General features: G+C 41.6%; 1 protein-coding gene across 3 annotated transcripts in view; it reads left to right on the forward strand.

The window, feature by feature from the left end:
- The window catches only part of CPNE2 (copine 2), a 91584-nt gene that overhangs the window by 63027 nt on the left and 14739 nt on the right, over positions 1-13818 (forward strand). For all 3 annotated transcript variants that reach the window (XM_069107801.1, XM_069107802.1, XM_069107803.1), the window contains exons 13-14: positions 3312-3363; positions 8762-8895. In XM_069107801.1, coding sequence (XP_068963902.1) covers positions 3312-3363; positions 8762-8895 — 186 coding nt within the window. The remainder of the gene's footprint in view (positions 1-3311; positions 3364-8761; positions 8896-13818) is intronic.

Here is a 13818-nt window from a genome sequence, read left to right on the forward strand (position 1 = left end):
AGGATCTCCTTTCCCAAGCTCTGGGAAAGAGGTTTTTATATGTTACTTCAAGAACCAGGCATAACCTCTTCCTGATCCCCAACTTCGTATCTACCTGAGATGGGGGGATGTGGTGAGAGGGAGGTTAGTGATTACCAGCCTTAACTTAATTGCCCTAGGGGTGCCATTGCTGGATCAGTCAGTCCCCAATAACAAAAGCCAGACCAAGGTTATTGTAGAGCTCAGTCCACAGTGATCTCTGAAGATAAGAGCCACACATATCATGCTGGCAGCTCAGGATGCGCTGGTTGCTAGGCTACCACTCCATGCTTTCAAAGAACTGAGCTGAATAAGATGTTTTTTAGCACACAAAAGTCTCATTGGAAATGTCAATGAACATCTTGCAAGGCAGAGAGCCCTGTGAGCCACAGGGCCCCCCAAAGCCCAAGAAAAAGGATAGCAGGTGAGGGGGGAGGGGCAGGATTAACATCCTTAGAAGGAACTACTCAGCAGGGTTCTTTGTCATTTGGTCCACTGACAAAACAATAAATCAATGTGTCTTTCCTGACCACCTGTTTTGTGCCCGTCCTGGCTAGGCTGTGATGTGGGGAGAGACAGAATGAGAAGATATGGACCCCTGCCTGTGAGGAATGTCTAGTCAAAGAGAGAGACAAACACAAAATCTTGAGAAGATATTGAGGGTGGGGGTGGGGTAAGGAGAAGAAACATGATTGCCATCATTAAATATAACCAGGGCTGTCATGGAGAAGAGGGAATAGACTTGGGTGGTGTGTGTGTGTGTGTGTGTGTGTGTGTGTGTGTGTGGTTCCAGGGACTGAGACCCAATGGGAAGGATTCACAAGGAGTTAGATTCAGGTTCAGGATAAGGGAAAATTTCCTGTCCATTGAGCCATTTCAAAGGTAGAATAGGTTGTCCAGTGGGGTATTGAGCTTTGGTGGATATTCTCAAATGGAGGTTAGATGACTAAAGGTTGGCATGGAGAGAAGTTTCAGTCTTGAGGTAAAAAACAGACTACAGTTAAACTAGATATCCTTTAGACCTAGAGCTGAAAGTGGCCTCAGAGGCCACTAGTCCAACCCCTAAAATTAAAAGGAACAGAAACTAAAGCTGAAGGAGTTGAAGTGATTTGTCTGAGGTTTACCAGGCTTAAGTGGCAAAGCTAGGATTAAGACCCAGGCCACTTCCCTCTCTTGAAGGACCCATGATTTCATCAGCATGGAAGCTCCCTATAGTTTACAAATCCTATCACACCTTGGAAAATCCTAAGGATCATAGATCCAGAGGTAGAAGAGACCTCAGAGGCCATTGAAGCAAATCCCCTCCCAGTAGTTAAAGTAAAAAGAGAAAGGCAGCAAGTCCCCTAGGCTCTGAGTACTCAGAGGTAATGGGGAAGGATCAGAGCTAAAGTGGAGAAGACAGCTTCTCAAAAGGCCTGTGCTCCCCCAGTCTAATATACTAAGTATTCATTGATTGGTAACAAGGTGGCTCTAAAGGGAAGTGAGAGAAAGAAAAGAGCCAGCATTTGTGTTTAAGAAACATTTGTTCCAGTGAGGACAATAGGTATTGTTACAGTATCTGAGCTGGAAGAGCCCTTAGAACTTGGAATGTTGGAGCTGGAAAGGCCTTAGAGCACAAAACATTAGAGCCAGGAGGGAATCCAGAGGCCGGTCAGATCCAGTCTTCCTCCATTGCAGGAACCCCCTTCACGGCCTCCCTGTTGGGTGTTTATCTAGCCTCTGACCAATAGGCAGTTAGTTAACCAGCAGCAGAGACTACAACTTAACACTTGGCATATGAATTATTCCCTTTAGGAGCCTGTCTGTGGCAAAAGTTGTTTCCTAGTCTGGTATCTAATTGTTCTCCCTAGCATGGGCCTGGAAAATAGATTCACTTTAGCCTAAATTCATATTAAATTAGAAAGAAAATCTTGACACTAAAAGGAAGGTCCCTTCCTGATAATTGTTTTGCCTGTCATCCAAGGATTGCCTATAGTATAAGAAATAAGCTTTATAGAACTAATAGTACAGAACTAAGCCTGGGATAGTACCACCCCTTCTACGATTCATTCTTCCAGCCCTATAAACATGACAAACCCAACTATAGCTTGGACATACCCTCTGCACAACTCTTGACCAGATCACCTTATCCAAAAGCATTGTCCAGGTGGATGGATAGATACCACCCTCTTCTAGTCAAAGAGCTTGGGAAAGTCAGAACTTATATAACTCACATACCAAGTGGCCCCTGGACCAATGTGGTGGGGTGAATGCTAGAGTAATAGATTGTCTAGAATCAGCAGGAAGTAACCCTGGGACAAAGGCTTATGGCTCCAATTCCCCATGAGACATAATCGGCTTGGCATGGAAGCCAGCAGGTTTGAAAAGTTTGATCAGGTTTCCCAGGTGATCCACAAGCATACAAAGAAGCGTCTGATTAGGTTTCCAAGATCTGGGCCTTCCTCTCTCCACCCCACTTTCCCAGTCAAGGAAAGGACTTTCTAGTCTGGGGGGTATGTGTAGATGGAGTTCCTGTCTAGGTGAAGCGATGGACAAAATTACTTCTTAAAGTTACATCTTGCTTTTGCTTCCCCAGAAATAGAGGGAAGGAGTCAAGAGAAAAGGGAAAAAGCAAAAAACTAACCAACCCAGGAATTTTGATTTTTTTTTTCCCAGTTCAGAGACATATTTCAGTTTGAGTTGGGCTCTCTATCCCTTTAGTTTTCAGGAGAAGCCACCATCCTCAGGGGAGCTTTTACTCTTTTGCTGGCCGTTTCCCCTCTTCCTGTCTCCTCAGTATTAGTGCCATTCCTTGCCCTGATTGGGTTCCTAAAAGTAAAGGGAATGGGGAATGAATGGACTCCCAACACCCTGCCCAGGCAGCCTGAACATGACTTTTCGAAAGCAAGAGTTGGGTGTTTGAGCCATCTGCAGAATGGTCATTGCCCATTGCTTCAGCCTTTCCTGGGAGACTGATAATGACCATGACCTATGAGAAGGACTGGGTTTTGAATTACACAGAGCACCCCCACCTCCAAAGAAGTGGCTTGGGTTTGAATCATACAAACCTCTTTGGGGACTAAGACACTTTTAGAACCAGGTACTATGGTATTTAGTAGGATGGTACCATTGAAGGGAGGGCCTTTAAAGGTTAAATTCTGGTTATTTCCTTCCCATATATAGTTCTAGTCACCTCTTTGAGAGCAAATTTTCATGTACTTGCTGGGTCTCCATCCCAACTGGCCAGGGGATAGGCAATAGGAAGTAGAGTGGGGAGGGGCTGTTATAATAGCAATTTTTTTTCTGGGTTTCAGGTTTCTCATGAGTTTGCTATCAACTTCAACCCCACCAACCCCTTCTGCTCAGGTAAGTCCTAGGGATAGGATCAAATGAAAAAAAAAATCCAATTTCTTAATGTCCTGTTGAGGCAGAGGAGGATTTCTTGTTCCTTCCCTTTCTTATTGCCTCTTATTGGATTCTCTTTATGTCTCTTTCTTTTCTTATCTCCATTAATAGAATCATTGAATGCTCATTTTTCATTCACAAAATATTAAGTACCTGATTTATGTCAAGGTAGCATGCTAAACTCTACGAATAAGACACCCAATTCTTGCCCTCATGGAGTTTACAGTCTAATTAACCTGGACGAGACTTTAGAATAATAACAACAACTGACACTGAAATGGCCCGTAAGGGTTACAGGACACTTGACTACATGTGTTATCCCACTTGATCATACATGTGTTATCCCACCTCATCATCATAGATGATATGAAATAGGTGCTAGAGGCAGTAACCCCATTTTACAGATGAAGAAAATAAAGCTTAAGGAGGTTGTTCTTTGCCTGTGGTCTAAAGGCTAGTGAATAGATGGGATTCAAAGCCATGTCTCTCTTGGCTCCAGGCTCAGGGCTCTTTCTACCACATGCTGCCTTTACACCACCTTCTTTCTACTGCACCACTCTCTACTCTGTGTTAACATTTTGGAAATTATTTTGTCCTTCCCTCTCATTTTATAGAAAATTAAATTGGGGAACACAGAGGGGAAATGATTTGCCAAGGTTACATAATGAGCTAGATATAGATGTAGGAGGAGAACCCAGGTTTCCTTATTCCTAGTTCAACATTTGTCACATTATACAATGATGCTTCATCATATCTGAGCCCCCACTTTGTGCATAGATAGCACTGATGCTTCCTTCCTCCTCCCCCTGCTCCATTGTTTTCTAAGGCCACAAACAGAGCAATTTTGTCTGGCATGATTCAGGCAGAAATGACAATTGCGTCTGGGATCTTGAGAGCTCTGAACACCCGCTGGGTGTCTTCTGTCACTAAGGGGTGAGGACTTTTGATTAGCATAGACAGGCAGCTGGAGAGATTGGTGCCAACTTAGAATACATTCTGTCCCTGTCTCCACCTACCCCTCAGGATCTTTCATCCTCTTGTTTTATCCCTACTTACTTCTATCCACCCCCAGATTCTGAGCTATCTGGGGTTCCAAAGACCCCATAGTTCTCAAGGAGCAGGGAACCTGGACCATGAGTCACATGGAATAGCAAAGATAATCCTATTTTCCAGCTCGTTTTAGCACCAAATGCAGTCCCAAGTATGTGGTAGGTACTCAATGAACGTTTATTGAACTCAATACATATTTGTCAAATGCTTACTAAGAATGGCCAACTGATCAAGCATTTATTCAGTGTTCATTATATACCACTAGGTAATGGGCACACAAATATAAAAGTGAGAACAGCCCCTGCCTGCAAGGAGCTTACACTTTACTGCTGCCCTTTGCATCAGATGATGCTGATGTGTTCTGTCTTTGCAGAAAAGACCAAGGGGCAAGCAAAAAAAATATTTTCCACATTGACCACAGAAGCTAGGTACCAATAAGAAAATTGTACCTTACCTGTACATACCAAGATTTAACTCACATTACCTTACTTAATTCTCACAAAACACCAGTGAGGTACATAGGGGAAATGTTATTACACCACATTTTGCGAATGAGGAAACAAGTTCAGAGTTTGCTGTAAGGCCACAGAGCAACTTGGTGCCAGAGGTAGGAATAGAAGCCAATCCTCTTCTTACAATATAAAGATTCCCTTCTAAATTATACTCTTGGCCTTCACCTGAACTAGCTAGGAGGCCATAAGCAAATGAGTTTTGTCACTAAGTCTCAGTTTCTCAGTCTATTAAATAAAAAGTATTGAGAAGGCACCATGAATAGTATAAAGAGCTTTGGAATTTGGAATTATAGGACTTGGTTATGAGTCCTGGACTTATTACCTTCATGATCTAAAGAAAGTAACTTTCCCTTCTGGGCTTCAGGTCTCTCATCTGTAAAATAATGGAATTGACCCAGATGACCCTTAAGATCCCTTTGAGCTCTCTACCTAGGAGTCTGTCTATGCTTAGATTATCCCTAAGCTCTTTTCTGGCTTTAATTTTTATGATTTTTTTAAATTTTTTTTTATTTTTATGATTCTTAAAATGTATCTACGGGTCTAATCTCAGAGACTCAGCACAGGTACCCTTGGTATTTCTTCTCTGAAGGACTTCGGGGATAGACTTCAGAAATCAAGAAAGGAAAAGGCAAGAGAGAATGTGGAGAGAGAGGCAGGCCATGCAGGAGATTGAACCCTAGAGCATCAGAAGATGATAGATTTCAAGCCAGAGGAGTATATAATAGTGGGCTTGACTTTCTTATAATCAAGACTGTATTCTCTCAGAGAACAATTAGTCATGACCAGTGACCATGGCCTAGAGGAGGGAGGTCTGGACAGAATGGGAAGTATTTTGCAAACCTTAGAGCATTATATATATATATCAGCTACTATTACTGTCATTATTATTATTATTTGAGGCAGTTAGAGTGCTCAGTGGATAGAGCCCCATGCCTAGAGTCAGGAAGATTCATATCCAGCTTTAGACACTTAATGACTGTGTGACCCTAAGTCAAGTTACTTATATGCCTCAGTTTCCTCTAAAATAGGGATATAGCACCTACCTTCTAGAGTTGTTATGAGGGTCAGATGAGATATTTGTAAAGTGCTTTGCAAGTCTTAAAGTGCAATATATTCATTACTATTGGCATTTATTACTTCCGTGCCTCAGTTTCCTTACCTGTAAAATTAGAGGGTTAGACTCAAAGGCCTCTAAGATACCTTTCAGCTTTAAATGTATACTCCTTTAGAGTCTTTGGGAAAGGGGGAGGGATAGGAGAGTGACTTGCTCAAGCTCCTATGGGTAAAAAGTCATAAAACCAGAATTTAAATCCAAGATTCCAGATCCAGTGCTCATTCTGTTAGAACATGCTTCCTTTTTCTGCCTAAGAAATCAAGACCCTTCTAACCCAGAGAACTCAAGTCTTCCTGGGGTTGGGCTTAGTTCCTGTAGTAGGGGAAGGTGTTACTTATCTGTAAGGTGGGTAGAAGACCTGTCAGACTGTTCATCGAGTCTGCTTAAATAGCGCACCCACACCAATGACTCCCTTGCTGTTCAAGCTGAGGAAAAGCACTGCTGAGTATCCAGCCAGTTACATAACTTCCTGTGTGTGTATGTGTATGTGTGTGTTTCCCAAGTTGTCAATATCTCTCCATCATTTTCCTCCAGAGTGTGTTGTTGTGGGGTTGGTTTGTCATGTAACACAACTGTCTGCCTTCCCCAGAGACTACAGATTGAGGCCATTCTGACTCTGTTGTCTGCAATCATAATAGAAATACTTCCAAATGTATACTTGGGGAAATGATCCAGCATGGAAACCTTTTGTGTCCCTCAGTTACAAAGTCTGTCACTGGAGCTCACACTCCTGACTTTGAGTTTATTTTCCAAGGGCACAGAGTATCGGGGAAGACAGTTTGCTTGATTCTAGTCTTGCCTTTAAAGTAGGGGAAAGGACTAAGTAAGCTCATAGACGGTTAGAGCAAAACATAGCACAGAGATTATAGAATTTCATTGTCCTTATTTTGCAGGTGAGGAAACTGAGGTCCAAAGAGATAAAGTAAGTGTCATAGCAAGAGCTCAAACAAGGTCTTCTGGCTCCACATGCAGTGTTCTTTCCCATGAATTACTCAGATTGTCGATGACCTTATACATCTAAAGCCTTTATTATGAACGTATAGTTAGTATAAAGCACATTCAACAGACCTCTGATCTTGCAGTCTAATCCCGAGACTGCACGGCTACAGAAGTTTCAAGATGTACATTAAACAAATGTATCCACTAAGCAAGCAAGTCGTGTTTACATTGGGTAGCAGCAGTGCCTTGAAGTGCACTTAGTAATTTTAAATGGAGGAAAATGATTTGGACTGTGGTGTGTAGGATGAATCGGAAGGAGCAGGGACAGGTGGGAGGCAGCACAGAATGTCTGTTTTGACAGTCTGGAAAGCAGCTTAGCAAATAACCATTTATCTGGGGAGAATAAATGCTGGGGGTCATGAGTACAGGTGTGAAGAGACCAGTATTTGACCAGCCTGGCTGGCATTCTATTGCAGAAGCTGGGGCCACTTGATTTTTTATCAAGACCTGTCAAAACCTGTAGTTTTGAATTCTGAATTTAACGCCAAAAAAAGAGACTATTTCCATATATAAAGTAGAACAGAAAAAGATTATATGTGAACTAGTGAAGCTATTACCTATAGCTTGTTTTTTAAAAAGAGTATATATAATAAATTCAGCATGTTCCTTTCAGAGTTGTGCCACTTGCTTGTTTTCTTTCGAACTTTCTTCTGTTCTGCCCACTTTTTAGAAGATGCTTCAATGACCTTTTCTTTTTTGGGGGTGTGGGGATGGGGGAAGGACACTTCTTCAAGTTCCTGTCTCTTCTCTCCTCCCTAATCAAAGATAGAAAAACACTAGCTTTTGTAGCAAATAAGCAGTCAAGCAAAACAAATCCACACATTTGCCATGTCCAGGAATGTATGTCCCATTCTATTCCTTCATCCCACTGCCCCTCTATAAGAAAATAGGTGGCATTCCTCTTCAGTCCTCTGGAGTCCTGGTTGGCCATTGCATCACACAGAGTTCATAAGTCTTTGTTCAAAGTTGCTTGTCTTCACAATGTTGTTACATTGTAAAGTATGACTGTCTAAATTGTTCCTCTGGCCCTGCTCACTTCACTCAGTATCAGTTTACACAAGCCTTTCCAGGTTTCTGTAACAAAGTAGAGCAAACTTGGGGCTCAGTGGGAGGATTTTTAATGATGATGTCCTGATATGAGTACAACTTTTAGTTTTTATTTTCATAACCTGGGAGTCAAGAGGCAGCATAGAAACTCATTCATTCAATCCACAAGCATCTATTTGAAGCACTGCACTAGGCAGCAAGGATATGGTAAAAAAAAAAAAATGCACATACACACAAACCTCAAAGTTCCTGTCCTGGAGAAGCTTACGTTTTATTACCATAGGAGAGAGGAAGGCTGGCCTCAGAGTCAGGAAGACTGGATGCAAGACTTGTTTCTGACACTATTAGCTCCATGGCCATGGGTAAATCACTTAACTTCTGTATGCCCCAAACATTTCCCTAAGACTACAAATGAATTAATAACCTGCATCAGTGAGGGGATACGCAGTTTTCACAGTAGGAGTTCCCTCCATTGTGTCCATAGGTCTGGACACAAAAAGATGGAGACAAAAAAATCCTAGGAATGCCTTATTTCAATCAGTTAACTCTCTGGATGGGGTGTTATTTCAAGCCAGAGCTCCCTGGTGATTCTTAGGTGCCTGTTTCTTTCCCCATAACAGGGCTCTCTGTGTTTCAGGTGTGGATGGCATTGCCCAGGCGTATTCAGCTTGCCTACCCCATATTCGCTTCTATGGACCTACCAACTTCTCCCCCATCGTCAATCACGTAGCTCGTTTTGCCGCACATGCTACGGAACAACAGGCAGCCATGGTAAATAATCAGCTCACTACATTCTAATATTAATAGAGATGGAGCCAGGTTGGAAGGGGAGCTGTCCCACCCAGTGCTTTGTATCCCCATTTGCCTTCCCCACAGACTCACAGGGACTAAGGGAAGAGGACACAATCCCAACTTGCAGTATTAGCCCAGCTGCTGTGCAGTGAGGGCTTCAAGCCTCACATGCCATCTCTGAATGACATGGTCTGACTGGCTGGATGGACCAGGGAAGCCAGAGATGTGTTGGGATCCCACTTCATTGTCAAATCGTGACCAATAGGGTCACCTGGCAGTTGAAAGGATTGGAGAGAGAGACTCCAAGTTCCATCCAAACTTCTTATGTGAACAAGAACATTGGAGGCCAGCAGGGCAGCTATGTCTGACTTTTCAACCACCACAGTCATTGACAAGCTTGTGACTTTGGGCAAGTCACTTACCTTCTCTAGACCTCAGTTTCCTCATCTGTAAAATGAAGGGGTTGAACTAAGTAACTTCTAAATCATCAGTCAACATGTATTTAGTAAATATTGGCACTGTGCTAGGTGCAGGGGATACAAAAACAAAGAGTGTCCCTTTCAGTGAGTTTTCATTCTAATGGGAGACACAAGTACATAAAATGTATAGCAGAAATATAAAGTGAATATAAACATATAAAGAAAAATATAAACAAATGAAGGCAGTGAGGGATGCTGTAGAGTGGATATAAGGAAGGAGTGATTCCAGACATGTTACAACCTGTGCAGAGGCACAGAGAAAGGAGATGGTGGGTCATATGTGAGGTAGAGGGGGGCCAGCCTGGTCATTTAGGATGTAGAAGGGGGAGTAATAAACAGTGAGTCTGGAAAGATAGTCTAGGGCCATATTGTAAAGGTCTTTCCATGCCAAAGAAGTGTATATTTGATTCTAGAGGCAATAGAGAGTCACTGTAGTTTATTGAGGAAGGGGTTGGGGTCAGACCTGCACTTTAGGAAAGTTACTTTGGCCACCAACTGTAGGATGGACTGGAGTGGGAGATATGTGAGGTAAAGAATCCAACACTACAAATGTACTGGAATGATCTTTGTAAGAGGTGATGAGGGTCTGAACCAATTTGGCAGTTGTGTGAGTGGAGAAAGGGTTGGATTTCACAGATGATGATGCAGTAGAGACAGCAAGATTTAGCAACTGATTGTATGTGGGGGTGAAAATTAATGAAGACTCCCAGATAATGTCAAGATTACAAACCTGGGAAATTGGATGAATTCATAGAAATAGAGATGTTTGGAAGAGGGGAGAAGATTTTTGGGTGTGTTTGAGTTTATCTGCAGGACATAGTATGAAATGGCCAGTCGATAATTGGTAATATGGGCCTAAAGCTCAGGGGAGTCTGGAGCAAGATGTATAGATTTATGAGCCCTTTGTATAGAGATGATAGTTAAAACCTGTAGGAGCTGATGAACTTACTGAGTATAGAGGGAAAAGACAAGAGGGCCTAGGACAAAGTCTCCAGGAATAGTCAGATGGGCAGAAAGGAAAATCAGGAAAAAATACTGTCAGAAGACAGTATCCAGGAAGAGAGGCTGGTTAACAGTATCAAATGCAATAGATGAGATGAGAGGGGTGAGGACTGAGAAAAGAACATTGGATTTGGCAATTCAGATTATCATTGGTAACTTTGGAGAGAACTGTTTCAGTTAGATGTTATTGGAGGCCAGAATGCAAAGGGTTAAGGTCTGAGAAAAGTAGATATAAAGCAAATATCCTTTTTCAAGGAGTTTGGCTAAGAAAGGGAGGAGAGATAAAGGCCAGTGGGTTAAGGGTAAGGCTTAGTGAAGGTTATTTAAGGATGAGGGGGATTTAGGCATGTTTGAAGGTATGAGGGAAAGAGCCAGTAGGTAGGGAGAGTTAAAATTCCAGTGAGCCTCTGATGTGCCAAGGATGAGCTAGCTTTAGGTGTCCTAGTTAACAAAATGACTTTCTCTTTCTCCTTTCTAAGCAGGTCTAATTGCAGGCTCACAGACTTATTCCTTAGTAAAGGCAGCTCACCACTACCCTCAAATGCAGTATTGGCATGACTTGATGGTAGCAATCAGCACTGCAGAACCAATCTTGGAGAGACTAGGTGTGGGATGCAATGAGATCCGCAGTGTTCAGATAGATGGTTCATGAGCATAGTTCCTTTAGGCGAGAATGTTCTTAACATTTTTGCAGGTGTCGAAGACCCCTTTGGCAATTAGATGAAATCTTCTCAGAATGTTTTCAGATACACAAAACACATAGGATTACAAAGGAAATCAATTCATTGAAATAGTTATCAAAATATATATTTTTTTAAAAACCAAGTTAATGGACCCCAAGTTAACTTCTGCTTTAGGCCTCCTCTACCACTCAAGCTTCTACCACTAGACACTCTCCAAGAACAAACCAGTCCCCTAAGTATGGAATGGTAGCAGCATTCAGATAAAGCACTTTCACAAACAGAGGGGGAGGCTAGAATGGATCTTTAAAATCACCCAGTCCCATCCCTTTATTTTATAGATGGGGAAATTGAGGCCAAAAGGAGGGTAGTCAGTCAACAAGTATTTAAGTACTTACTATGTGCTGGGTGCTAAGCACTGGGGAAATAAAGCAAAAACAGTCCGTACCCAAAAAGAGCTCACATTCTGATGGAAGAGAAAACATGTATATACAGAGTCCATGGAGGATGATCTCAGAGGAAAGGGGTCATTCAGTCAGTAAACATCTCCTCTGTGCCAAGCACCATGGCTAAGTCCTGGGGATACAAGGAGCTCACAGTGTCATAGGGGAGACAACATGCAGACAAGCTGTGTACAGGATAAATATGAAAGAATCGATAGTGGGAAGGTATTAGCATTAAGGATAATCAGGAAAGGCTTCCTGTAGAAGGTGGAATTTTCTTGGGGAATGGAAAGAAGGTAGGAGACTAGAGAGAGTATTTTAGGCTTGGAGACAGCCAATGAATGCCTAGAGGAAATACAGTGGAGTATTTTGTTTGAGAAACAGCAAGGAAGCCAGTGTGTCTGGATCACAGAATATGTTAGGAGTGAGGAAAAGGAAGTGAAAGAGAGGCTGGGAATGTCTCCTGAAGAAAGTAGGATGTGAGCTGAGTCTTGAAGGAAGCCAGAGAGTCTAAGAAGCAAACCAAGTGGAGAGAGTATTCCCAACATAAGGGAAAACCAGTGCAAAGGCATGAAGTTGGGAAATGGTGTACCATGTGCTGAGAAAGGGCAAGCAGACCTGTGATGAACAAATGCAAAGGACGGTAAGGTGTAAGACTGCTCCTGGAGAAAATAATGAGCCACTAGAGTTTATCAAGTAGGGGATTAAGTGTGTTATAGTCAGACCTATATCAGGTCTTCAGAAAAATCACTTTGGCAGCTGAGTGAAGGATGGATTGGAGTGGAGAGAGGCTTGAGACGGGGAGACAATAAGGCTAATAGAGATGAGGGCCAAGGATAGATCCTAAAAGCATACTCAGTGGACATGATATGGATACAAGCCAGGAAAGAAGAGTGAGAAGGAGCAGACAGATGGGAGAACCAGGAGAGAGCAGTATCATGAAACCCCAAGAAGAGGGTGTTCAGGAGGAAAGGGTGATCAACAGTATCATGTGCTGCAAAGAGATCAAGAAAGATGAGGGCTGAGAAAAGGCTGTTAGATTTGGCAATTAAGAGATGATCAATAACTTTGAGAAGAGCTGGTTTATTTAAATAAATAAGTCAAGTCAGACTGCAGTGGTAGTGCCAGAAGTAGAACCTAGGTCTCCTGATTTCCAGCCCAAAGTTCTTTTAATTACATTCATTAGATTTTTATTGATGTTTTTTGTTTCTTAAATTTTGATATCTCTTGTTTTCATATTACCTAAATTTCTCCCAGCATTTTCTTCCTCCTCTCTCAGAGAGCCATCTCATACAATTTTTTTTTAAATTAAAGAATAAGAAAAAAAACTCAGCAAAACAGACCAATGAGTAAGATTCTAAAAATGTATGCAATGTTCCACACCTGTGGACTTCTCAACTTTTTACAGAGGGATGGAGGGAAGTATCTTCTCATATCTGCTCTTTAGAACGGTTTGTTCTTGGTAATTTTGCAACATTGACTTTTATGATGGTTGCTATATTATTGTAATCATTGTTTTCTTGGCTCTCCTTCTTTAACTCTGCAGCAGTTCATGGAAGTTTTTCCATGCTTTTCTGTATCTTTTTTTTAAATTCAATTTTGTTTTCAGTTCCAAATTTTCTCCCTCCCTCCACTCCCTCTCCCTATTCATCACATAGTCATCATTTCTTTTAGCACAGTGATATTACATTCATGTACCACAATTTGATTAATCATCACCCAATTGATGGGCATCTTCTTTGTTACCAATTCTTTGCTACCAAAAATGCTGCTATAAATATTTCTGTGTATATGGGGATTTTCTTTTTAATGACCTCTTTGGGATATATACCTAGTAATATCATCTCTGGATCAAAAGTTCACATTCATTTCCAACTATATTCCTTCTCAACCCTGTTACAAAGATTAACAAACTAAAACAAAACCCAAAAAAGTTCAGCAAACTCAGTTGAAAACATCAATTTATGGTGGCATAAATAGTACTCTACACTCATAGTTACCCCACTTTACATTTAAATAACTGCATTATTTCAACATACAAAACATCCTAATTCTTTAAGTCTCCATCCGGTTTCTTTGTCCATCCATTGTCATTCACTTTTCCTTTTTTGTGGTAGTTGCTCATGTGTACTCTTTTCTTCTAGGTCTGCTTTTTGAAATTTTTTGTTATTTCATAAAAGTCTTTGCAAATTTCTTTATGTTCCTTGTTTATTTTAATTACATTATGGCATGCTGGTGTGCCTGTTTCTCTGCAACCTGGCCAATGCTCTTTTTAAAAATATCAAAATTATGGGGTGG

The sequence above is a fragment of the Petaurus breviceps genome, unplaced genomic scaffold, assembly GCF_028583685.1.
Source record: "Petaurus breviceps papuanus isolate PSGF00001 unplaced genomic scaffold, PetGlider_PUasm1.0 90281, whole genome shotgun sequence".
NCBI classification, from domain to species: domain Eukaryota; kingdom Metazoa; phylum Chordata; class Mammalia; order Diprotodontia; family Petauridae; genus Petaurus; species Petaurus breviceps.